Source organism: Babylonia areolata, chromosome 10 (assembly GCF_041734735.1).
Source record: "Babylonia areolata isolate BAREFJ2019XMU chromosome 10, ASM4173473v1, whole genome shotgun sequence".
NCBI classification, from domain to species: Eukaryota; Metazoa; Mollusca; class Gastropoda; order Neogastropoda; family Buccinidae; genus Babylonia; species Babylonia areolata.
The window spans coordinates 38,953,193-38,980,692 of record NC_134885.1 but is presented as its reverse complement, the minus strand read 5'-3'; the positions used below and the strand labels follow the sequence as shown (position 1 = coordinate 38,980,692).

General features: G+C 43.5%; 1 protein-coding gene across 1 annotated transcript in view; it reads left to right on the top strand.

The window, feature by feature from the left end:
• Positions 1-20,922, top strand: part of LOC143286995 (myotubularin-related protein 13-like) — a 93,071-nt gene extending 72,149 nt beyond the window's left edge. The window contains exons 29-40 of the mRNA XM_076594995.1: positions 646-954; positions 2,102-2,313; positions 3,488-3,697; positions 5,303-5,407; positions 6,495-6,680; positions 8,100-8,429; positions 9,892-10,119; positions 11,429-11,813; positions 13,489-13,704; positions 14,976-15,127; positions 16,316-16,447; positions 17,945-20,922. Coding sequence (XP_076451110.1) covers positions 646-954; positions 2,102-2,313; positions 3,488-3,697; positions 5,303-5,407; positions 6,495-6,680; positions 8,100-8,429; positions 9,892-10,119; positions 11,429-11,813; positions 13,489-13,704; positions 14,976-15,127; positions 16,316-16,447; positions 17,945-18,040 — 2,561 coding nt within the window. The 3' untranslated portion in view covers positions 18,041-20,922. The remainder of the gene's footprint in view (positions 1-645; positions 955-2,101; positions 2,314-3,487; positions 3,698-5,302; positions 5,408-6,494; positions 6,681-8,099; positions 8,430-9,891; positions 10,120-11,428; positions 11,814-13,488; positions 13,705-14,975; positions 15,128-16,315; positions 16,448-17,944) is intronic.
• The last annotated feature ends 6,578 nt before the right edge of the window (positions 20,923-27,500 follow it).

The following is a 27,500-nucleotide window of genomic DNA, read 5'->3' as shown; positions in this document are numbered from 1 at the left end:
CTACACCAGAGGACTACAATGAAGAAACCTTCCATCAGCATCATCATTAATTGTAGCAGTAGTAGTGGTAGCAGTAGTAGTATTAGTAATAGTACTATTACTATTATTATTGTTGTTGTTGTTGTCGTCGTCTTCGTTGTTGTTGTTGTTGTTGTTGTTGTAAATAGCATTAATGAAACCATCATTGTTTCTGTCGCACCACTCCAACCACGATCAGTCGTACGTTGGAACATCGTCGTTGTTAATGAAGTCAAAATCATACTTGAGGATGCGTTATGAAGTTTTTATTATCATTTCTATCGTTATTATCATAACTATGTTATTATTATTATTATCATCATCGTCATCATCATCATCATCTTATTATTATTATTATTATTATTATTGGTATTGTCGTTGTTATCACCATTGTTGTTGTTGTTTTCTTCTCCTCCTCCTCTTCCTCTCCTCCTCCTCCTCGTTCTTCTTCTTCTTCTTCTGCTCCTCCTTCTCGTCGATGTTGTTGATATACTCATTATAATTATAATCATAAATAACAATAATGAAATATCAATTGTTTGTCAACCCCCACCAATGCCCCCACCCCTCCCACCTCTCCTCTCTCTCTCTCTCTCTCTCTTTCTCTCTCTCTCTCTCTGTCCACAGGGTCTACAGGCGGAGACACATCATCCAGCGTGGAGCTGGAGAAGTACTTCAAGGTGCTCGTGGCCGCCACCCCCGTCTCGCACCCCCAGGTCTATTCCTCCTCCTCCTCCTCCCCCCTACACAACCCCTCCGTCTTCTTCAACCCGTCCTTCGACCTGGGTCACGTGCTGAGGTCACTGGAGGTCAGGGGGGAGGAGGAGGAGGAGGGTGGTGGTGGTGGTGGTGGTGTTGGGACGGCGGGGGCCAGGGGGGCGGCGTTGGTGGGGTCGTCTGTGGATCGTCTGTTGGCGTCACGTCTCAGTCAGGCTGGTGAGTGTGTGTGTGTTTGGGATGTGGGTGTGTTTGTGTGTGTGTGTGTTTGTGTTTGCGTGTGTATTTGTGTGTGTGTGTGTGTGTGTGTGTGTTTGTTTTCCAAAGTAAAATGAACTTGACTCGATCAAAGTGCATGTTTCGATGGCACTGAAAAACATCAAAGAGAGAGGAACTGCAAGTTCAGGAATTTCTTATCCTAGAATGAGTGGGTTGTGTGTGTGTGTGTGTGTGTGTTTGAGTGTGTTGGGTGTGTGTGTGGGGGGGGGGTGTTTGTCCACAGGTGTTTGTGTGTTGTGGTGTTATTTGTATATATGTGTGCTTGTGTGCGAATATGTGGGTGTGTTTGCACTTGTGTGTCTGTGTGGGGGAGGTATGTAGGTGTGGGTGAGAGGTGTATGTGTGTGCGTGTCTATGGGTGATGTGAAATTTGTGTGAAGTGAGAGAGAGATATAAGAGTATGTGCGCGTATGTTTTCCCTCATTTTATTCAACGGGCATACATTTCCCTTGCATAGATCACATGACATAAACACAGAAACCACCACAACCACCATTGTTAGTGTGTGTGTTGTACTCATTATATTCTATTCATTGCCATTTATTCAGTCTTTGAAAATCATTTATGTGTTTCCCTTTAACAATTATATTCAAGTTTATAAAAATGTTTTGCCTTGTTTTAAGCGAATGGATGCATGTGTGATTTTGTGTGTGAGAGTTCCTTTTTATCATGGAATGTCCCAGTTATGATCAGTTGCGAAATAGATATTGTTCCTAAAAAAATATTTTGTTTCCAAAATCGGTTTTTAATTTTCGTAATATGCTCAAAGGAGGCAAAAAAGTCATTTTAGCTATAAGTAAGATGATCAAATTTGCAAATGTTATCTAGCTACACACTTTGGGGGGTAAAAGACATTTGTGTTTTCTCAGCTTTTGTGTGACATTGTTGTGGATTTGGAAATGTTTGTTCAGGGCATGAAAACATTATTTTGTGGTAATCCTCCATATTCCAATAGAGTGAAAGGATAAAAAAAAAAGAACTTTGTGTGTGTGTGTGTGTGTGTGTGTGTACTCGCGCGCTTGTGCGTGTGCCTGTTTGTTTGCATGCCCGCGCACGTGCGCTGTCCGTGTTGTCTCTGTCTGACCAGCGGTGGGTATGAAAGGCTACAGCAACAGAGACACGGCATCACTACTGCTTGCACCAGCACCGGTATCCTCGGCGAGCGCGGAGAGGGACGGGGCGAGGGGTGTGACGGACCGTGGCTGGGAGGACAGCGGAGCCAGGAACAGTCACTGTGGACAGGGGGGAGAACCTCCGGACGTCGCCCTCTACGTGCTTGGGGAGAAGAACCAGATGAAGGTGCCATAGACCTGGATGCAGGAATACTTTGTTATCTTTAATTAAATAAGTTGTATGGTGGGGGTGGGGGTGAGTTTGTAAGTTGTCTTAAGGGGGTAGAGATGCGTGAGAAGTTTTGTTTTTACCCATGATTTTTTTCCTTCTTTATTTGGGGGGCGGGTGGGTCGCTTTTAGGTGGTGGGGATGGGTGAGTGGTTTTGTTTTTGCCTTTGATTTTTTTGTGTGTGTGTGTTTGTGGTGGGGGTGGGGGGTGGGTATACCAGTTTGAGTGTATGCATGTTTGTGTGAGAGAGAACCGAAATGAAATGATAATACACATTTAGAGGTTAGATAATAAGCACAATATATATTTTTTCACAATATGCTTTTTTGCCTTCTAGTAAAGAAAAATGAAGGTGAACGAAAAAAATTATAACCAACATACACACACACACACACACACAGAAATTATATATATATATAGAGAGAGAGAGAGAGAGAGAGACAAGCATGAAAACAATATTTAATGATTAATAAAATTTCATGAATAGCCCAGCCTGCGCTAAAAAACAACAACAACAACAAAAAAACGAAAGGGAGGGAGAGAAGCATGAAAACAATATTTAATGATCAATAAAACTTCACGAATAACCCTGTCTGCGTTAAAAATGTATCTACACAGAGAGAGAAGCATGGAAACAATATTTGATGTTTAAAAAAAACTTCACGATTAACCCTGTCTACGCTAAAAAGCTATCGAGAGAGAGAGAGAGAGAGAGGCATGAAAACAATATTTGATGTTTAATAAAACTTCACGAATAAGTCTGCGCGCTAAAAAGGTATCGAGAGAGATAGAAGCATGAAAACAATATTTAATAAAACTTTATGAATAACTTTATGTGCGCTAAAATGATATCTACAGAGGAAGAAAGAGAGAGAATCATGAAAACAATATTTGATTTCAATAAACTAAACGAATAAGCCTGTGTGGGCTTAAAAGGCATTTCACATACAACATGAGCCCTGTCCAGCCCTCTCCCGCGAGAGACAGCCATCGAAAAAGATACCGACAGAAAGAGAGAGAGAGCGAGTGAATCATGAAAATGATGTTTAATGATTGATAAAACATCACGAATAACCCTGTGTCTGCGGTAAAAAGATGCCTCACACACATCAAAAACCCTGTCCCCACCAGACCATGAGGACGGAGGCCTTCCCGCGCTGTGTCTTTCTGCCCATGGAGGTGCACGAGACGAGAGACGTGAAGAACAGCTTCAAGACCCTGGTCACCGCATGCTGCCCCAGCAAGCCACCCCATTCCTCGTCCTCGTCCTCCTCTGCCACCCCCACCTCCTCAGAGAAGGGCTTCCTGAAGACCATCGAGGACTCCGGCTGGCTTGAACAGGTAAACTAGCCAGATCATTCTCCCCTCCCCCCGGCCCCCTTCGACCCCCTCCCCCTTACCGCTCGCTACCACTATGAGAGTATATCTATTCGTTTATTATTTTATTGAAGGACAGAGTAACAAAGATGGAAGCTACATGGCGAAGTGGTCAGGCTAACCACTCGGAGGACAAGGGTTCGAGCATCATGAAATGTGTGTGTGTGTGTGTGTGTGTGTGTGTGTGTGTGGTTTTTGTTTGTTGTGTTCTTGTTTTTGTTGTTGTTGTTTTTGTTTTGTTATTGTTTGTTATTGTTTGCTTTTTTAGCCTGTGGCTGGGTCTTTCCTACTCAGAGTTAAGTGTGCCATGGTCTCAAAAGGGTAGACTGGGACAATCAGTCGAGGGTCATCCACTTTAGGGAGGCGTTTTTGGGAGTGTTGCTCAAATCTCCTGACAGGCACAGCAGGTGTTTATAACTCTCTGACTGGCTGACACCAGGCGGAGTGATGGCCTAGAGGTAACGCGTCCGCCCAGGAAGCGAGAGAATCTGAGCACGCTGGTTTGAATCACGGCTCAGCCGCCGATATTTTCTCCCCCTCCACTAGACCTTGAGTGGTGGTCTGGACGCTAGCCATTCGGATGAGACGATAAACCGAGGTCCCGTGTGCTAGCATGCATTTAGCGCACGTAAAAGAACCCACGGCAACAAAAGGGTTTTTCCTGGCAAACTTCTGTAAAAAAAAAAAAAAATCCACTTCGATAGGAAAAACAAATAAAACTACACGCAGGAAAAAATACAAAAAAAGAAAAAAAAAAGAAAAAAGGGTGGCACTGTAGTGTAGCGACGCGCTCTCCCTGGGGAGAGCAGCCCGAATTTCACACAGAGAAATCTGATGTGATAAAAAGAAATACAAATACAAATACAAATATATTGTGAGAGTACAGCCTTGTCAAGTAGTCCCCAACCTAAACGGACCCCCCTTGCAGCAGCAGCATCGGTTATGACCTCCATCATCGTTAATCATCATGGAAATATGAACATCAAAATGTCCCAGATTCTGAGGCGCAAAAAAGAAGGAATAAGATAGACACGGGAAATGAAACTCAGAAGCTGGTGTGGCAGAGAACAAGCGTCTTTTATAGTCACATTGTACGAAACAAAAATCACTGTTGGGCACACTCCCGTGCACTACGCAGACGCATGCACGCTCACGCGTACAGGCTCACATACTGAAACAAATGCATACATAAAAGCGATCGAATATAGGTGCCGCATAGTGCAACGCGCACTTGGACAAAAAAACAACAACATACACACATGAAAACACCAATTGAAAATTATATAAATCACAAATTGTCTATCGTAATGATAATATACAGACAGACATTGCAAGCGTGCCCATGTGTGAGAGAGAGAAAGAGGGAGAGAGAGAAAGAGAGAGAGAAAGAGTTTTTATTTTTCTTGTGTTAAGCTCTTGAAAATAATATGAGAAAGCCCCCAATGTATTTCACTTACTTGCGACTGAGACTTACCTCAGTAGCAGAAAAAACCCCACAGAATAAGATAGATAAACTACAACAGATATAAAAGAAAATGATAAACGAAAGAAGTGTGTGTGTATGCGCAGGTACAAAGGATCCTGCAGCTGGCAGTGGTGGTGGTGGACGTGTTGGACGTGCAGGCAGCCTCTGTCATGGTGTGTGTGGAGGAGGGCTGGGACCTCACTGCCCAGGTATGTACCCAGTGTTTCACCTTTCACCTCAGACAACTGAGAGTGAGGTGTGTTTTTAGGTCAGAAACGTGAGTGAAGTGTGTTTTGAGTCAGAGAGGTGAGAATTAGGTGTGGTTTTGGGTCAGAGAGGTGAGAGAAAAGTGTGTTTTGGGTCAGAGAGGTGAGAATTGGGTTTGATTTTGGGTCAGAGAGGTGAGAGAGAATTGTGTTTTGGGTCAGAGAGGTGAGATTTAGGTGTGGTTTTGAGTCAGAGTTGAGAGTGAGTTGTGCTTTGGGTCAGAGGTGAGAGAGAATTGTGTTTTGGGTCAGACAGGTGAGAATTAGGTGCTGTTTTGGGTCAGAGAAGCTAGAGTAAAGTGTGTTTTTATGTCAGAGGTGAGATTAAAGTGTGTTTTTGATAAAATAAAAAAAAAGGGTGAGTAGTGTAGTTTTGGGGCAGTGAGGTGAGAGAGAATTGTTGTTTTGGGTCAGAGAGGTGAGAATTAGGTGTGGTTTTGGATCAGAGAGGTGAGAGTGAAGTGTGTTTTGGGCTAGAGGTGAGCGTGAGGTGTGTTTTTGGTTAGAGGTGAGAATTACATGTGGTTTTGGGTGAGAGAAGTGAGAGTGGTGTGTTTTTGGTCAGAGGTGAAGAGAAGTGTGTTTTTGGTCGAAGCGATCAGTGTGAAGCAGTTATTTGGTGGGGGGTAAGAGAAGTGAGAGTGAGGTGTGTGTGCTTATATCAAGAGATATATTCCTATGAAGTTACAGACATTGAAGTTGTATTTTATCTTATTTTATTTCACCTCAGCTTCCTAGCTTATAACGGTTTATCTTGTATTATCTTATCTCATTAATTTTTATTCTATGGCATAAACTCACATCTTATCATATTTTATAAACCTGTTTTGGATTTGATAAGTTTTGTAACTTTTATCTTATACAGTTTTATCTTATCTAATCCTAAAAGAATGTATCCAATACAGTATTGCACCATCTTAATCCTAAAAAAAGTTTGTGTCCAATAAACTTTTGTACATAAAATTACCTCAGCTTACCTTACCTGACCTGAACTGACCTGACCTGACCTTACCTGATCGTGCATGTCCAGGTAGTGAGCGTGGCCCAGGTGTTGCTGGACCCTTACTACCGCACCCTGCAGGGGTTCAGGGCCCTGGTGACCAAGGAGTGGTCGGCCTTTGGTCACCCCTTCTCCTCGCGCGCCGCACAGACCTCGGCCACTCACAACGCTGGGTTCGTCCCAGTCTTCCTGCAGTTCCTGGACTGTGTGCATCAGGTGGGGTGTTGGTGGGTGTGTGGGGTGTAGGTGGGGTTGTGTTTGTTGGGGTGTCAGTGTGTGAGTGGGTATGAGTGTGTGTGTGTGTGTGTGTGTGTATGTGTGTGTGTGGCCACTCACAACGCTGGGTTCTTTCCTGTCTTCCTGCAGTTCCTGGACTGTGTGCATCAGGTGGGGGTGTTGGTGGGTGTGTGGGTGGGTGTGTGGTGTGTGGGTGGGGTTGTGTGTGTTAGGGTATCAGTGTGAGGGTGTGTGTGTGTGTGTGTGTGTGCGGCCACTCACACCGCTGGGTTCGTCCTTGCCTTCCTGCAGTTCCTGGACTGTGTGCATCAGGTGGGGTGTGTGGGTGGGTGTGTGTTGTGCGGGTGGATGGGCTTGTGTTTGTTGGGGTGTCAGTGTGTGAGTGGGTAGGAGTGTGTGTGTGTGTGTGTGTGTCTGTGTGTACGGCCGCTCACAACGCTGGATTCGTTCATCTTCATGCAGTTCCTTGACTGTTCATCAGTTGGGGTGCTGGTGGTTGTATTGTGTGTGGGTGGGTGGGTGGGGTTGTGTGTGTTAGGGTGTCAGTGTGCGTGAGTGTATATATGTATGTGTGTGGGCATATGTTTGCACAGCGCGGATATGGATGCTATATGTATTTGTGAAAAGTCCTCTGGTGTGAGATAAGAGGAAGGCCTGCATGTTTATGAGAGAGAGAGAGAGAGAGAGAGAGAGAGAGAAATATTATATCAGATTTTAAGTCACTAATTAATTATGTGACTCCACAAAGTGTGTGTTGATGTATATTATGTGTCCGGAATATGATGATTTGAAAATGTGTTTAAAATGTTAAAACCTTAAAGATAATGTAGCCGTATACGGCAGTGGGGATAGTGAATTCATGTCCAGTAAGTCTAGGGCTTGATATTGCAATCATTAGCTTTTGATTATATGACATTGCCTAATTATAGTATGATGTTTTACACCTGTCCTTTAACTGTTTATTATATAATTGATTGTTCTGTGTAAAGTTTACGTCAACTTAGCTTTAAGAATAATATGATGTTTTATACATGATCTTTAATTAACTGATTATTGCATAACTGTTTATTATATTAGAGGTATACTTCAGCTTAGCGTTCAATATGGTATGATGTTATATACATGTCTTTTAACTTATTATTGCATAACTAATTATTCCGTGTGAGGTTTATGTCAACTTAGCGTTCAATATGATTTTTTGTTTTATACCAGTCCTTTAAGTGATAATTGTATAACTGATTATCCCGTGTGAGGTTTACGTCAACTTAGTGTTTAAGCATTTTTCTAAATGATTTTTAGGTATACATACTGACTTGACTGATTGTAATCCTCGTGCATTATTTTTGTTTTTGACTAGATAATGAAATATTCTCTTCTGTTTTCTCTGTATGTACACAGATCCACCGTCAGTTTCCCTGGTCGTTCGAGTTCAACCAGCACTACCTGCGGTACCTGGCCTACCACCACGTGTCCAACAGGTTCCACTCCTTCCTCATGGACACGGAGCTGGAGCGCCTGGAAGCCGGGTGGCTGCAGGGAGACCCTCGGCCCTCTGCCACCCCGGGTGGGGGGGACAGGGCGTCTGCGGACGGTTCCGCACCACCACCTCCTCATGGAGGTACCCGTCAGGAAGCTTGGCGCTCCTGTGTGTGGGAGCATATGGAGAAGGTGCATGAGGAGTCGGCTGTCTTCGCCAACTTCGTGTTCCGTCCGCGCAGCGTGGAACGGGTAAGAACGTCCTGTTACTGCTGCAATCACCACTACCACCAGAAACAACGACAGCAGTTTCAGTTTCAGTAGCTCAAGGAGGCGTCACTGCGTTCGGACAAATCCATATACGCTACACCACATCTGCCAAGCAGATGCCTGACCAACGCGCTTAGTCAGGCCTTGAGAACGACAGCAACACAAAGAAGCAGCAACGCCATTGTATTGTTTTATAATCTTTTTTTTTGTTGTTGTTGTCTTAGCAGATTTTTCTCCCCGGGGAGTGCGCATCGCCACAGTGCAGCGCCACCAGTATCTTTTTTTCTTTCTCTGCAATGTTACTGTGTATAGTTTTACTGTCAAAAGTGAAATTTCCCTAAGTCTTGTTGCCATGGACTACTCCTTCGGGTACCCCTTGATGCCGTGGGTACTTTTACATGCGTTGAGTGCATGTCACACACAGGACATAAGTTTATCATCTTATCCAAATGACTGTTATCATCAACCATCACTCATCTTCAGGATCCTCTTCCTGTCACTCTTTATGTATTTGAATATAATCTCTTGAAGTGGATGTTAGAAACATGTGCTTTTGCTTTTGTTTTATCATACAAACCTTATTATTGACCAACCATAATGTTTTGCGCCTTCTTGTTCCCCCTTCACCTCTGCTGCTCTTGCTCCTTCTACTTCTCCTTCTTCTCCATCCACATCATCTTCTTCAGCATCATCGTCGTGATCATCTTCTACGTCATCATCATCATCATCATATTCTTCCTCTTCATAATCACCATAATCGTCATCATCGTTCCAGTGTCTGGCATTAAAACCTACCTCTTCCCAAACTGGCTTCTTTCTATCCTCCCTCTTTTTGTCCATGCAGTTTCTCTAGCTGCGTCTCAACATGCATTTCTATGTTTTGTCTTTCATACCTATCATTCAGATGCATTCATGTGCATGAAAATTGCTTGTTTGAGTGCCTTGGTTTGTCGCCACCTGAAATTCAGTGCTATAATTTTTTAAATTTTTTTTATGACGGATGAGGATGACGATGACAGTGTTGCTCCGGAGGTCCTTCTTAGGTTCTGGACTAAGTGACAGGGCTGTACTGCACGCTTCCTTTCATAATGATGTCCAGGCGGTTAACCAGACCCGAAAGACACCGACACTTGTAGTGTTGGTCAGGAAATTTGAGCAAGACACCCAAAGACGCATCCGTGAACTGGATGGTACTCGATTGTGTGGTCCTGCTCTTCCCGTTTGAACCCAAAGCACACTCAGCTCTGAAAGGAGCCGGCTGCGGACCGGAGAAAAAAAAAAGGAAAAAACAAAAAATACACACAAAAAAATACCTCCGCTGGGAATCGAACCTGCGTCCTCCCAGACTTAAGTCCGCGATGTTAACCACCGCCATAGCAGCTGGTTTTATTATTATTATTATCGCCGACACTCTTCTTCATCATCATCGTGATTATCGTTCCAGGTGATCCGACCCTCTACCAGTCTCTGCAGTCTGGTGGTGTGGGACTACTACCTCACCGAGAGCCTGGCGCACGGACCCACCTTTGACCTGGAGGTCAAGGCCACGGAACAGTACTACGACGACGACGACATCCTGCCTGACACGTCACACAAAGAACGCGTCATCCTGAACGGGTGCTACGATGACGTCATGCTGCAACAGCCCGATTTTTTCCGTCATCAGCTGCAGGTTGGGGTTTTCATGTGTGGTGTGTTGTGTGTGTGGTGTGGTGTGTTTATTTCTAACGGGCTGTACTTTTTGTGCGTGCTGTCTTTGTGCTGTGCTGTGAATGAATCGGGACTCTATTGTACCGCAGAGAACTTCGAGGTCATATGCTAAATAAGGGGTCACAAGTTGGACGTCACGCCTGCTGACATTTTGGCGGTTTATGGTGTTGATCGACATCGTTCGTATAACTTATTTTTAAACTCGTAGATGCTAGTGATGAAGGTAATGTGTGCCATCCAGGGAAAAAAAAAGTTTATCACCAAAATGTAAACTCAAGATATTCAGAGATAAAAAGAAGAGTACTGCTCAGAGACGAAGTCGGAGATTTAAATCGACCCCAAGGGGAGAGAATCGCACATTGAACACTGGGATGTTTGCACGTGAAGTTTGGTGCGTTCTGTGCGCAACAAAAATGACCCCACAGTGTGACCTCTGTGACGTCACATCAGAAAGCTCAAATGTTTCGATGCTGTAGGGAACAGTACTGTGATATGGAATATTGTACTGTGCTCCTGTTTAGTACTGTTCTGTGCTATTGTTGTGTATTATAGTGCCTAGTGATAGAATTTGCACAAAAACTTACGGTGAACGTTCCTTTTCTTTTGTTGCACCAAAACAATGGAATTCACTGCCCTCACACATCCGTCCAACCCCAACACCCGCATTAAAGAGAGTGCTCAATACGCGATTTTCAGTTTGTATCTTTCTAAGTAGAGCTTTTCCATCTGTATATGCTTGCTGTGATTTGATTGCTGGACATGCTCTTGGAGTTGATTTGCGTGCATTTGTGAATGATGATTTTTAGTGTGCTTCTGTGAGGCCTGGTTCCTGGTGCATGTTTTTGACTTGGGTAAATGTGATATGTTTTTATCTTGCTGTGATTTTGGGCCTATGTGATGTGAGACCATGATATTGCCTGTGATGATTTTACATTATATGTGTGTGTATGTATGTATGTGTATATGTATATGTATGGTGTGTGTGTGTATGTATGTATGTATATATATATGTGTGTGTGTGTGTGTGTGTGTGTGTACATATATAATTATGTGTGTGTGTGTGTGCTTGTGTGTGTGTGTGTGTGTGTGTATATATATATATATATGTGTGTGTGTGTTTGTGTCTGTGTGTGTGTGTGTGTGTGTGTATGTGTACATATGTATGTGTGTGTGTGTGTGTGTGTGTATATATATATATATATATATATATATATATATATATCCTCCACCTCTCTCTCGCTCTACCTATCTATCTCTTATACCTGACGCAGCAAATACAACGTCTGGAGGCGGCCCTGGGACGCCACCCTCCAACCCCCACCACCACCTCCTCCCCCACCACCTCCACCTCCACCACCACCACCAACAACTGGAAAACCATGTGGAACAAACTCCAGCAAGACTGCCGCGCCTTGATGGAAGACCAAGATGGCGGCACGCGGCAGCAGCAACGCCCTCATTGGCTGAGCCCGCCAAGGGGGCGTGGCCACCACACCCTTGTGCACCAATCCAAGCGAAGCAGCGTGTCCGGCGTTGGGGCGGGAAGAGGGAAGGCGGTGGAGGAGGGTGGGGGTCACAGGTTTGAGAGGTTCTCCTTCACCTCCCCTCAGGCCTGTGACTCATGCCAGCAACCCCTGTGGACCCTGTCCAAGACGGGTGGGTGACCGGGTGGGTGGGTGTGTTGGGGGGGGTGGGGGAGTGGTTGGATGGTGGGGTAGGGTTGAGGGTGTTTGTATGTGTGGGTAGGTGTTGATGTTTGTTTGTGGGTGTGTTGTTGTGTGTAAGTGGGTGTGTTGTTGTTTTTGTTGTTGTGTGTGTTGTTCTTTTTTGTTATTATGTATATCTTTGTGTGTGTGTGTGCGTGTGTGTGTGTGCGCCGTGGAAGCTGTGATACGTAGACTAGAAATGAGTGTGTGGAGGAGGGGGGTAGAGGAGGTGCAGGGTAATGTGTGTGGTGTGTGTGTGTGTGTTGGAGATCATGTACGTTTATATGTATTTGACTGTGCTTTCATATCTGTGCAACTGCATGTTCGGTGCATATCTGTTATGCATGTGTGGGTGTATATGTGAATGTGTGTCTTCATGTTTTACATCTATTTGCTTATATATCATTTATTCACCTCCTTTTTTTTTCTTTTTTTCTCAAGGCCTGACTAAGCGCGTTGGGTTACGCTGCTGGTCAGGCATCTGCTTGGCAGATGTGGTGTAGCGTATATGGATTTGTCCGAACGCAGTGACGCCTCCTTGAGCTACTGAAACTGAAACTGAAACTGTTATTGTGTGTGTTTGTGTTGTGTGTGGATGTGTACGTGTGTGATTATTTATGTGTGTGGTTGGGTGATTGTGTGTGTGTGTGTGTGTGTGTGTGTGTGTGTGTGTGTGATGGTAGGTAGGCGGGGAACGTAGGGGGGTAGAGGTTGAGGGTGTTTGTATGTGTGGGTAGTTGATGAGTGTGTGTGTGTGTGTGTGTGTGTGTGTGTGTTGATGTATGTAGTTTTTTGTCGTTGTCTGTGTTTTTGTTGAATGTGGATATGTAGGTGTGTGATTATTGGGCGTTGGGCGTTGTGTGTGTGTGTGTGGTGGTAGGTGTGTGCGTGTTGATGTGTGTTTGTTGACTTGTTTTTGTATGCTTGTGTGTGTGTGTGTGTGTGTGTGTGTGTGTGCTGGTATGCATATTTTGTCAGTATGCATGTGTGTCTGTGTCTGTATCTGTGTGTATGTATATTTTGGTGTATATGTGTGTGTGTGTCTGTGTGCATGAGTGGCTGTGCGTTCGTGAACGAATGTCCTTTTGAATATCTGTCTGTACTGTCTGTGTATGAATCTTTGTGTATTATTATATATATATATATATAATATATATATATATGTGTGTGTGTGTGTGTGAATAAGTATGTCAGTGTGTGTATATGTGTGTGTGTGTGTGTGTGAATAAGTATGTCAGTGTGTGTGTATGTGTGTGTGTGTGAATGAGTATGCCAGTGTGTATGTGTGTGTGAATGAGTATGTAAGTGTATATATATATATATATATATATATATATATATGTGTGTGTGTGTGTGTGAATGAGTATGTAAGTGTATATATATATATATATATATATATATATATATATATATGTGTGTGTGTGTGTGTGTGTGTGAATGAGTATGTCAATGTATATGTGTGTGTGTGTGTGTGTGTGTGTGAATGAGTATGTCAGTGTATATGTGTGTGTGTGTGTGTGAATGAGTATGTCAGTGTATATATATATATATATATATATATATATATATATATATATATATATATATATATATATATATGTGTGTGTGTAATCGTGTGTGGGCAGGCACGCAGTGTGTGTCCTGTGGCTACAAGTGTCACGACCAGTGCAAGCCGACCGCGGGGGACAGGGGCGCGTGCCACCAACGACAACCCGTCCTCACCTCCCTTTCCCCCCTGTCCTCCCCCCGCCCCTCCCTCACCGGAACCTCCACCCCCATCGGTCAGCTGGGAGGGGTGAGGGTGGGGACAGCCTCTGTCCTATCGTCGTCTTCTGATGCTGGTATGTGTGTGTGTGTGTGCGTTTGTTTGTGCGTGTGTGTTTGTTTGTGTGTGTGTGTGTGTGTGTGTGCGTGTGTGTGTTTGTATGTGCGTGCATGTGTGTGTGTGTGTGTGTGTGTGCGAGTGTTGTGTTTAAGGGTTTACGTTATTGATGAAATGGATTAGTTGTTATCGTTTAAGTGCAGAAAGTTTTACCGTGTGTGTGTGTGTGTGTCTGTGTGTTGAGTTTATGTGTTTGTGTTAATTATGAAATAGATTACTTGCTATCGTTTAGATGCAGATAGTGTCACTATATTTCTTTAGACTTAGTGTGTGTGTGTGTGAGTGCGCGCGTGTGTCTGTGTATGTGTGTGTTTTGTTGAGTTCATGAGTTTATATTGTTGGTGAAATTGATATGTTGTTAGTGTTTAAATGTAGGTAGTGTTACTGGATTTCTTTTTACTCAGTGTGTTTGTGTGTGTGTGCGTGTGTGTGTGTTGAGTTTGAGGCTTTATATTATTGCTGAAATGGATGAGATGTTATCGCTTAGTTGCTGCAAGTGTTGCTTCTTTCTTCTTTTTTTTTAACTCATGTAAGCAAAGTGTGAGTATGAAATCACTCAGTCAGATTTTCCATGTGTCCGTGGTATACTTAAACGATGGTATTTTTTTCTGAAGTATCCGAAGCAAACTTGGTAAGGCTGTAATTATAGTACAAAACCTCTTCACCAATAGTAGTCCCCGTCGATCATCGAGTTTTTGTTGAGTATTCTGAATTTGATAACAACAACAACACCATTGGCTAATAGCGGTTCCATTATAAGTCTAAATTGACTTTGGACATACTCCATCCTTTTCTTATCGCTATATACCTACTTCTCGGCTTTGAACCGTGCCCTGAATTGTACTCAGTAAACAGATAGGTATGGTGTTAACTGCAGCCATTGTGGAAAATGTGTATGAAGTAAATCATGTTGTTGTTTTTGTGTACTTTGAGCAATTATAAAAGAAGAAAGAAAAAACTAGTGTGAAAAAAAGAAAAAAACAACAACAACAAACAAACAAACAAACAACAACAAAAAACCCACAACAGCAACAAAAACAAGAGACATTTTCTGATTCTTCGCAGGGTTGCAAATAAGCCATCTTATTACACGGGCGAAGCCCATTTTGCGTTAACATGAAGAAATTTTCCATGACAATATTTAACGCTTGCAAAGATCGTTGCATGGTCCAGCCTAGCCTTACACTGGTTCCCAACGCTGTGTGCGTGTGTATGTGTGTGTGTGTGCAGCAGAGGCAGCGGCAGCAGCGGTGGCGGAGTTCCCTGCCCCTGCCCCTACCAGCGGTGAGCACCGCACCCACCAGGGCTACCTGTCCAAACAGGGCGCCGTCTTCAAGGGCTGGAAACGGCGCTGGTTCGTGCTGGACTCCTTAAAGCACCAGGTGGGGAAGGCTGAGGGGGCGTGAGGGACGGGGGGGAGGAGGGTTTGGGGATGGCGGGGGAGAGGGTTACACTAATAACACGACAGAACATCACGGAACAGTGAAGCTTGTCGCGCTGTGGCATTAGACAGTTACAGAACATTGCGGGAAAATTCAGCTCGTAACTACAACACATTACAGTACAGTGTAGCACAGCGCTGTACAACATGATACAAGATGATACAACACAACGTATCGTAACGTATTACAATATCACGCACTGCAACATTATGCAAATGACACAACAGCACATCACAACACTGAGAAGCTCATTGCACTGCGGCATAAAACAGCACAGCGCATTTCGGCAAATTTCAACATGATGTAGCGCAACAGCTACAACATATTGCTGTACAATGTAACCCAACGCACTACAACACGTTACAAGATAATATGACACAAAGTATCGTAACATCTTACAATGTAACGCACTGCTACGTAATGTAACACAAGGCACTTCAACATATTACAGCACAATGTAACGCAACACACTACAACATAATTGCAAGATGATACAACACAATGTAAAATTACTATACATTTTTCAGTACAGCACAGCACAACATGATAAAACACAAATGTAACACTACGCATTACAACATTGTTACAATACAACGCGCCACAGCATATTACAACACAACGCACCACAACGTATTTCTATGCAACAGACAGCAACAAATAGCAGTGCAACACACTACAACATATTACAATATATCAAACTACTACATATCACAATGCAAAATACTACAACATAACACACTACCTACCGTTCACCAAGGAGACTGTGGCATGTTGCTTGGTTCAACCCACTGCAAAAGTGAAGTGAATTAAACAACGATGGCACGCTCTTAACGAAAAAAGATACAGTGCGTGCAAGCGTATGTGTATATCAGTGTGCATGCGTATGTGTATATCAGTGTGCACAAACCTATATTATCATAGATACGTATTATTTTCAATATGTGCATGCTGATGTATACGTGTGTTGTGCATGTGTGTGTTTGTACGTGTGTGTTTGTGTGTGTGCGCATGTGTAAGTATGTATGTGTGTGTTTGTGTGTGTGTGTGCGCTTGTGTATTCGTGTGTGTGTTTGCCCGCGTATGTGTGTGTGTGTGCGTGTGTGTGTGTGTGCGCGTGTGTGTGGTCAGATCCGGTACTATGAGAACCGGGAGGAGGGTGCTGTGAAGGGGGTGATGGAGCTGTCGGAAGTGGAGTCGGTGCAGTCCATGAAGACACTGCCAGGAGCCCCCAGAAAGGCTGAGGACAACTCCTTCATTGAGGTGAACCTCCGCCCTCCCTTCCACCATCCCTCTCTCCCTCCCACCCGCCTGTCTGTCTTTTTCTCTGCTCAAATACACCGCACATTAGATGCATGTTTGTTAGGTGCCTACTTATCTGTAAAATTACTCATGAAGGCGTATGAAATGTGTTTTTCTTTTTATATACGTTTGCTAACCTACATACCTATGTGTACAATTACGTAAGCAGGCGGTTTTTTTTCTTCTTTTTTTATTGGTTGGATTTCTTGAACCTGTGTGCTTTAATCATCTCTTCACTGGTTGTTTGAAAGTTGTGCTTTGCTGTAGCAGTGTTCATGGTGGCAAAAGCAAAGGCAAAACGTGTATTTCTTGTGCCCCGTGGTGGGGCCGGGCATTGAAACGTTGTATACGTAGTTCTTTTATATATACCACAAAAAAGGTGATGTCAAAACAACAACAACAACAACAACAAAAAGCCAAACCAAAAGCCCATTCGCTCAAACAAGCAAATACTCACAAATAAGTAAATTTTCCTTAGCAATTGACAACCTTCTTGTCCATATCAACAGGGATAATTCTATCGAAGAGAACTACAAATATAAGAAACAAATGATTTAAGTTCTAACAGTATTCTTCCCTCCCCTCCCCCAGCCTCCTCACCCCAGAAAACAGGAAGTGAAATTTAATTGAGTTTGGGTGGGTTCATTGATATCCAGATAAACATTTTCGTCTGATCGTCTGACGCTTTCAAAAAGACCAAAAAAAAGAAATTAAAAAACGAAAGACACACACACACACACACACACATAGTGAAACTAATCAGCAGTGTCGATTGTTAAACATTTTTACCAGATACTTTCGTTTCTGGGTAAAGGTGGCGAAGATAGAAGCACAAGTCATGGCAGCAGCAGTTTTGTTCTTTTTTTTTCTACAGGTAGAAGCAGCAGCACGCGCAATACAGCAGATTGTAATTGTTATGTAATAGTGCTATGATACTGATCAGTGTCAAGATATTTGGGTCCGTATTGTTTCGTTCATTATTCCGTTTGCTCAGCATCAGCTCCACCTTTACGTTGGTAATTATGATGATATATTGATGACTATGACAACGGTGGTGGTGGTGATGATGAGATGAATGATGGTGCTGATGATGATGATTTTTACGATGTTGATGAGGGTGAGAAAAGACGAAGACTGATGATTCTCAGAGAGGCAGTGTTAGTGGTTATGATTTCAGTGCTGATTATGGAAATGGCGGTGACGATGATTATGATGACGGTATGATGGCGGCGACGATGATGATAAAGACGGTAATGACGATAACGACAATAATGATGACGACGGTGATGACGATGACGACAATGATATAACGGTTACTGTGACAATGACGACGATTTTGACAACAATGAAGATGTCAAGGTCGACGATGACTGACGAAGATTATGACGACCAGCGATGATGTTGATAACGATGACGATGAAGAGGATGGCTGTTTCTCTCTGTGTCCCGGACCAACAGGTGCGAACTGTCCGCCGTGTGTACCACTTCATGGCTCCTGACGCCGGCTCTGCACACGACTGGGTGGACAAGCTGCAGTCCTGTCTGCACAGCTGAGGGATTCCCGCCTACCTGTCTGCACATCTGAGGGATTCCTACCTTAACCTACCTGTCTGCACTGCTGAGGGATTCCTACCTACCTGTATACACAACTCCTACCAGTCTGCACAACTGAGGGATTCCCACCTACCTCTCTGCACAGCTGAGGGATTCCTACCTACCTCTCTGCACAGCTGAGGGATTCCTACCTACCTGTCTGCACAGCTGATGGATTCCTACCTACCTGTCTGCACAGCTGAGGTATTCCTATCTACCTGTCTGCACAGCTGAGGGATTCCTACCTACCTGTCTGCACAGCTGAGGGATTCCTACCTACCTGTCTGCACAGCTGAGGGATTCCTATCTACCTGTCTGCACAACTGAGGGATTCCTAAATACCTGTCTGCACAGCTGAGGGATTCCTACCTACCTGTCTGCACTGCTGAGAGATTCCTACCTACCTGTCTGCACAGCTGAGGGATTCCTACCTACCTGTCTGCACAGCTGAGGGATTCCTATCTACCTGTCTGCACTGCTGAGAGATTCCTACCTACCTGTCTGCACAACTGGTGATTTCTTACCTGCCTCCTGTCTGCACTGTTGAGGGATTCCTACCTACCTGTCTGCACTGCTGAGGGATTCCTACCTACCTGTCTGCACAACTGGTGATTTCTTACCTGCCTCCTGTCTGCACTGTTGAGGGATTCCTACCTACCTGTCTGCACTGCTGAGGGATTCATACCTACCAGTCTGCACTGCTGAGGGATTCCTACCTACCAGTCTGCACAGCTGAGGGATTCCTACCTACCAGTCTGCACATCTAATGGATTTATACCTGTCTGCACAGCTGATGATTTCTTACCTGCTTTTTGATGCACAGAAAATGTACACCCAGTCTGCTTAGCTGTGGATTCCAACCTTTCTGCACTGCTGATGATTTCTTACATCCTGTCTGTACAGCTGATAGACTCCTACCTGTCTGCACAGCTGAGGGATTCCTGCCTACCTGTCTGCACACCGGGTGATTTCTTACCTGCCTTCTGTCTACACAGCTGATGGATTTCTACCTGCATTGTGTTTGCACTGCTGATGGATTCCTACCTGTCTGCACAGCTGATGGATTTCTACCTGCATTGTGTTTGCACTGCTGATGGATTCCTACCTGTCTGCATAGCTGATGATTTCTTTCCTGCTTTCTGATGCAAAGAGAATAGATTCCCAATGTACACCCAGCCTGCATAGCTGTGGATTCCAACTTGTCTGCACAGCTGATGATTTCGTACATCCTGTCAGCACAGCTGATGGATTACTACATACATCTTGTCTGCACAGCTGTTGGATTGCTACATACATCCTGTCTTCATAGCTGATGGATTCCTGTCTTCATTCTGTCTGCACAACGGATGGATTCCTACCTGTCTCCATAGCTGATGGATTCCTACCTGTCTGCACAGCTGATGGATTCCTGTCTTCACCCTGTTTGCACAGCTGATGGATTCCTGTCTTCACCCTGTTTGCACAGCTGATGGATTCCTGTCTTCACCCTGTCTGCACAGCTGATGGATTCCTGTCTTCACCCTGTCTGAACAGCTGATGGATTCCTGTCTTCACCCTGTCTGCACAGCTGATGGATTCCTGTCTTCACCCTGTCTGCACAGCTGATGGATTCCTGTCTTCACCCTGTCTGAACAGCTGATGGATTCCTGTCTTCATCCTGTCTGCATAGCTGATGGATTCCTGTCTTCATCCTGTCTGCATAGCTGATGGATTCCTGTCTTCATCCTGTCTGCATAGCTAATGGGTTCCTACCTATCTCCATAGCTGATGGATTCCTACCTGTCTCCATAGCTGATGGATTCCTTTCTTCACCCTGTCTGCATAGCTAATGGGTTCCTACCTGTCTGAACAGCTGGTGGATTCCTACCTATCTCCATAGCTGATGGATTCCTACCTGTCTCCATAGCTGATGGATTCCTGTCTTCACCCTGTCTGCATAGCTAATGGGTTCCTACCTGTCTGCACAGCTGATGGATTCCTGTCTTCAACCTGTCTGCATAGCTGATGGATTCCTACCTGTCTGCACAGCTGATGGATTCCTACCTGTCTGCACAGCTAATGGATTCCTACCTGTCTGCACAGCTGATGGATTCCTATCCACACCATGTTGACCAACTAGCCACCCCTCCTGGTGACAGACAAGCCAGCTACCATGCAATGTACTCAGTAGGCAGCCAAAGCGACCCACAGCCATTGGGAGTGACAAGAGAGGGAGGTTAGGACCATACGTTATATCGTATTGTGCGTGAGCGGCAGTGTGACTTAAAAGTAATAACGGGTAGGCATGATGAAATATCACCCCACCTCACCCCCCCAAGAAATCGCTGAATGAAATAACGAAAGTCTTTACTGACAGTTATGAAAAAAAAAAGTGCAGCGATTCATTGCGAGAAAACTGTGAGGGTGAAGTGTGCATAATGTAATAAATATGAGAAGGACGGAAACAGGACAACTTTTATCTACAAGCCAAAGACGCCCTGGTGAAACGATGTGGATTGGGGGGGGGGGGGGTAAATAGGGACCACAGACTGTTGTGTAGCCTGGAAAAAAAACCATTAGAACACGTGTCTTTGTATTCAGACAGAGGGGAGAAGAGAGACAGAATTGGGTTGAATTTTATTTCTGATGGTAATAGAGTAAGCAAACAATTTCCTTTTATTTTCATTCAGCCCTCGAAAGGGAAACATGTGAAAAAAAAAAAGAGAAAAGATACGAGGAAAGACCACAAGAAACATAGAAAGGGAGGTGATCAGAAATGGAATAACTACACAGAACGGTTGGCTGTACCGCAGGCAGCACATAATGCTCAACATTTTATAACATTCCGAAAAGAACCCCCCCCCCCCCCCTAAAAAAAACCCTAATAGGTGTGACTATGCATGATGGGTTGGGTTAATTTAACATACCTGGGGCTTGATTTACTGGTCATGTTTCTCTCCAAAATTAAGAGATTTACATACATATAAACATACATACTTTGCATACACGCACAACACACACACACACACACACACACACACACACACACGCGAGCACACACACACGCGCAAACTTGGTCACACGCACACGCCCGCGAACGCACACACACATACACACACAAAAGCACGCGCGCGCGCTGACATGCGCACACATACATGGACGTACGCACTCACGCATGCGTGCACAGACACAGACACACTCAAACGGGCAAAAGGGTCGTGCCTATAAATACCAACTTCTGTGCATGTTGCATAGTTGTTCAAACACAAAACAAACATAATCTGTGCGACAGAAAATGTTTCAGATAGGTTGCCATTAAATTTAATGATAACGATATTCTTTTTTTTTCTTTTCTTTTTTACTTGCATTTTTTAAAAAGTTTTGTCAGGTAGTATGCAAATGTGTGAAGCCTGAAGTTGCCATGACACTCTTGACTTCCTCCATGTCAGAGAAAGTTTACGTTGCATTTTAATCGTTTGTTCATTGTGGTGTGGAATCTTGCATGTGCATGCGCGTGCAGTCTTGAATGTGGGTCTGTGCGCGCGTGCATGAGTTTGAGTGTGGTATGTATGTGTGCTTGAGAGAGTAGAGAAAGAGAGAGAGAGAGTGTGTGTGTGTGTGTGCGCGCGCGAGCGTGTGTGTGTGTGTGCTTGAGAGAAGGAGAGAGAAAATGTTTATGTGCATGTTCGTTTGTGTGTGTGTGTGTTTGAAAGAGATAGAGAGAGCGTGTGTGTGTGCGTGTCACTGTGTCTAATTGAGAGAGGGAGGGGAGAGAGTATGTGCGTGTTAGTGTGTATGTGTGTGCGTTTTTCTTTGAGAGAGGAAGTAGAGAGAGAGAGAGAGAATACGTGTGCTTGAGAGAGGGAGCAGAAGCGAGAATGTGTACTTGAGAGAGGGAGTGTGTGTGTGTGTGTGTGTGTTAGAGAGAGAGAGAGGAAGAGACGGAGATTATGTGTGTTTGAAAGAGGGAGAAGGAGAGAGAGAGAAAGTGTGTGTGTAAACTTACCAAACAAGCCTCACGGAACTGAGACTGCCATCCTTCTAGTCCATGATCTCTGATAATGATGTGTGCTGCTGTTACTGTGTACATAAAATGTCATCACTGTTTGACACATGCGGGAGATAGTGTGGAAAGAAGTTGAACAATTCCAGTGGGCTTTTTGTTGCATGTAGACGGACACTGTTGTATACGGGCTATATGATTCCTGTTTTTTTGTTTTTTTGTTGTTGTTTTCCAAAGCATTTGACTGTGTGCAGTTTTGTGTTTCACTGGATTGATAATTGGTTGATATTATGCAGATTTTTTTTTTACTGTGTAAATAAGAGCTGTGAGTATGGGCGTCTCTCTCCTTGCTTTTTTTTTTCTCTCAGTCTCTGTCGCAGTCTGTCTCTCTCTGTGTCTTTCAGTGTGTGTGTGTGCGCGTGCGTGTGTGCGCCAGCGTGTGTTGTGTGCGTGCGCATGGTGTTCTGTCGAATTGATACAATTTTATTTCTTGATGTTGACAACTTTGTTGTGGTCACGTTATCATGACACTGTGTAGATTGAAAGGACGGTCGAAACGTGTTTGTGTGTGTGTGTGTGTGTGTGTGTGTGTGTGCGTGTGTGTGTGTGTGTGTGTGTGTGTGTGTGTGTGTGTTCACTCACTGTTTGTTGACTTGTATGACGTTATATAAAACAAACAAAAATGTTATTGCAATAACAAGAAAAGTAGCATTGAAACGTACCGGTATCATTATCATTCCCTCTGGCCTGACTAACCTGTTGGGTTGAGCGTAGATCAGGTATCTCTTATCTTTATAGATTTAAAAAAAAATTTTTTATAAAGTAGATGTTGATTAGCGTATGTGGATGTCCGCACGCTCTGACACCTCACTCATCTGAAACTGAAACTGAAACTCATTCCTGAACAACTTGTCCCGATGTGGAGGTGTACCGCTAATACATACATTTACATACGGTGTTTTCTTACGAGCTTTAAACAGTGAATCTCAAGGGGGATGTATGTATCGCGCTTTCATTGGTGTTATGTTTGCGCTTTTTTTTTTTTTTCTTTTCTTTTTTTTTTTTTACATCAAAACACACTGACTGTGATCGTTGGTTTTATATACCTGCATTTACTTATGTACAGTAATAGAAACCGACTGTGATTGTTTCACAACGACCCTTTTACATGCAATCTTTTTTTTTCTTTTCTTTTTTTCGCTGCCGATTTTTCTTTTGTACTAGCATTTCTTTAAGATTAACCCCTACCCCACCACCGCAGCCCTCATCAGCAACGCTATTGCTCTTTTGTTTTTGTGGGGTGGAGCTAGTGGATATGTTTCTCAGAACCTGACATGGGTGGTGTGTTCTCTGTGTAAAGACGTTCCATGGAAATTTGTATCCCGGTGGAAGAACGAGAGTGATTTTAAACTACTTTATGAATGCACTTGAAACCATCTGTGCTTTGTTTGTTTGTTGTTTTTTTATGTATGTTAATAAAATGAGACTGTGTCATCACCAGGTTGTGTGTGTGTGTGTGTGTGTGTGTGTGTGTGTGTGTGTGTGTGTGTGTGTGTGTGCATTCCGTGTGTGTGTTTGTGGGTGCGTGCGTGTGTGTATGTGTGTGTGTGTGTTAAACTTTAACTGTTGGAATTTTCTCGACAACCGTATGTAGTTTCAGAACAAAACTTGATAGGGTGGTAGGTATGCACAAGAACTTTCCTATCTTCCATATGATGATGAGTTAAGCATGTGATTTCAAAAGTAATATTTGGTCAAATGAAGGGGGAAAAAGCTCCGTAAAGCCTATGTCTCACAATTTTCATTAAAATTAGTATTGCAACTGGTAATGTTGACAGCATGATCAGTATTGAAATTCAAGGTCGGATTAAAGGCCAAGGTCACAACGGGACATCTTATATACAGACAGCTAAAACTTTGTATTTACGAAAGAGCAACGGTCTTGTATTTTCTGTTCCATATTTCCTGTGTTCCATTAAGGAGGGTTTCACACGCGAATGTTGAAGGCCTCGCCTTTTTTATTTTATTATTATTATTATTTTTTTTTTTGTTATATATAACTTTTTTTTAGCAATGTCTCGTGCACTGATTTGAAGATGGAAACGAAATGTAGCGTTCTTTTATATGGGTTTTGTCAGAATGCGAATATAGTGCGCTGCATATTCTGTTGTTGTATTGAATGTGTTTGACAAAGTGTGAATACCTATCATATCAACTCTTTCACCGCCACAGGCGACTTCAGTTGACTAGACAGGGCAACACCATAGGCGACTTTAGTCGACGTTTTTTCACATTGTAACAGCTTCAGCCAGTTTTTCCACCAATGGAGCTATGACTAACATTAATTTTGTTCCCTGACCAAGTTTGAAGTAAACAAGTTCATTGTGTTGTTTTGACATGAACCGAAACCTGTGACTGAGAGCATGGTATGTAAAATATCTGGCGCTTGGGAGCGTTTTTCACACAGACACTTGGCGTTTTTTTTCACACAGACACTTGGCGTTTTTCACACAGACACTTGGCGTTTTTTTCACACAGACACTTGGCGTTTTTCACACACAGACACTTGGCGTTTTTCACACACAGACACTTGGCGTTTTTCACACAGACACTTGGCGTTTTTTTCACACAGACACTTGGCGTTTTTCACACAGACACTTGGCGTTTTTTTCACACAGACACTTGGCGTTTTTCACACACAGACACTTGGCGTTTTTCACACACAGACACGTGGCGTTTTTCACACAGACACTTGGCGGTTTTTTTCACACAGACACTTGGCGTTTTTTTTCACACAGACACTTGGCGTTTTTCACGCAGACACTTGGCGTTTTCTTCACACAGACACGTGGCGTTTTTCACACACAGACACTTGGCGTTTTTTACACACAGACACTTGGCGTTTTTCACGCAGACACTTGGCGTTTTTTCACACAGACACTTGGCGTTTTTCACACACAGACACTTGGCGTTTTTCACACACAGACACGTGGCGTTTTTCACACAGACACTTGGCGTTTTTTTCACACAGACACTTGGCGTTTTTTTCACACAGACACTTGGCGTTTTTCACACGCAGACACTTGGCGTTTTTCACGCAGACACTTGGCGTTTTCTTCACACAGACACTTGGCGTTTTTCACACAGACACTTGGCGGTTTTCACACAGACACTTGGCGTTTTTCACACAGACACTTGGCGTTTTCTTCACACAGACACTTGGCGTTTTTTTCACACAGACACTTGGCGTTTTTCACACAGACACTTGGCGTTTTTTTCACACAGACACTTGGCGTTTTCTTCACACAGACACTTGGCGTTTTTCACACAGAAACTTGGCGATGAAAGAGTTAAGCGAAATCTGCTGTTCGTTGTTAGTGTGGAACAGTGATTTGAGGACGCACAGGAAACGTAGTTTTTGTTTGTATTGTATCATTACTCTTTGTCACAACAGATTTCTCTGTGTGAAATTCGGGCCAGTCTCCCCAGGGAGAGCGCGTCTGTTTCAGTTTCAGTTTCAGTAGCTCAAGGAGGCGTCACTGCGTTCGGACAAATCCATATACGCTACACCACATCTGCCAAGCAGATGCCTGACCAGCAGCGTAACCCAACGCGCTTAGTCAGGCCTTGAGAAAAAAAAAAAAAAGGAGGTGAATAAATGATATATAAGCAAATAGATGTAAAACATGAAGACACATTCACATAGACAGGGCAAGACTACGCGTCGCTACAGTGCAGTTCTACCCCTGTCGCGTCGCTACAGTGCAGTTCCACCCCTTTTTTTCGTGCCTGCTAGTTTATGTGTTTTCCTGTCAAACTAGATTTTTCTGTAAAGTTTTTGCCAAGGACAACCCTTTTGTTGCTGATGGTTCTTTTACGTGCGCTAAGTGCATGCTACACACAGGGCTTCAGTTTATCGTATCAGCCGAATGGATAGCGTCTAGACCACCACTCAAGGTGTAATGAAGGGGAAGTAAATTCTGGTGAGTGTGATTCGATCCCGTGCCCTTAGATTCTCTCGCTTCCTCTGCTGACACGTTACCAACAGGCCTCCACTCCACTTTCCTCCAGGAACTGTGTTGATGGTGAAAGCGATAAATACTGTTCGTTTTTAACATGAATATTCGATAGTGAGCGGAGGATGTGAATTATCTGTGAATCTAATCACTTTCCTCGTATATTTTAGAGAATGACTTGAGAACGTGCGAAAGATGTGCTGTTCATCTTCATCACGTACTTCAAGCAGTGAGTTCGGGATTAAATCCATTGGAGCTGTTTCTTTTTCTGTCATTGTTGTCATGTCGTCCTTCTCTCTCTCTCTCTCTCTCTCTCTCTCCTCTCCCCTCTGTCTTTCCTCTATCCCTTCTCTCTCACATTTTCCCCCCGACATTATAAATCTACAAGAAAACCCTGATAGGAAAAATAAGGAGCATTTACCGTGTGAGAAAGTATGGGAGCGCCATCCCCCGCAACCCCACCCCACAATTTTTCTTTCTATAAGAAACATTGTCGGGGAAATGACCATACTTTATCACAACCCCATTTGTCATGTACACTACCTTCTTTGCAACTACATGGAGTAAACTGTTATGGTTTACATTAAATTCAGTCTCATTCTCACCGGCGGCACACACATATAAAATCCAAAATAAACTTTTGTCTTATAATTCACGTAATTACACAACACGCGGACAAACCCAAACCGTTTCTAAAAAAAAAAAAAAAAGAAAAAAAAAGAATTTGTGATGAACACATTGATTCCAAAAAGAATACTTGATTCAGCATATATATATATATATATATAAACAAAAAGTACAAAAAAAAAGTCACTGTGGCGATTGTTGTCAAATTGCCCCAACACATGTAACCAGTCTGAGGAACGTTTGCAATGCAAGCAACCATCACGAGCGTCCAAACTGAAGAGTCATGCTTCACTAAACACCTAATACTAAACAATACGAACATCACTGCAGTAAACAACAACAAGCACGCTCAACTAAAAAAAAAAAAAAAAAAAAAAAAAAAAAAATCTCCCATCTCGCAGACTGCTTCCCTCAAAGAACGGCAAAAACATCCTCAACGTCGACATCCACCCCGCCCCCTGCCCCCTCCCCTCCCCTCCCCGCCCCCTCTTCCCCAACCATCACAGCTGGGTTCATTTCACCTCAAGCCACTATATCAACAATCATCTCCATCAGCATATTCAAAGTAATGAAACATCTGCCCCTGACAGTGGTTTGCAGTCACAATCACCGAGCCATCGTTAACATCTTCAATCTCTCTTGGCCGGATATCGGTTTTCATCCAATTATTTTTATTATTATTATTTTTTTTTTTAATAGAAATAATCATCAAATCAGATTGTAGCTTTAAGATATATATATATATATATTTAAATACGTCTTCTTTTGAACCAAGACAACGATTTCATTGTTGAAA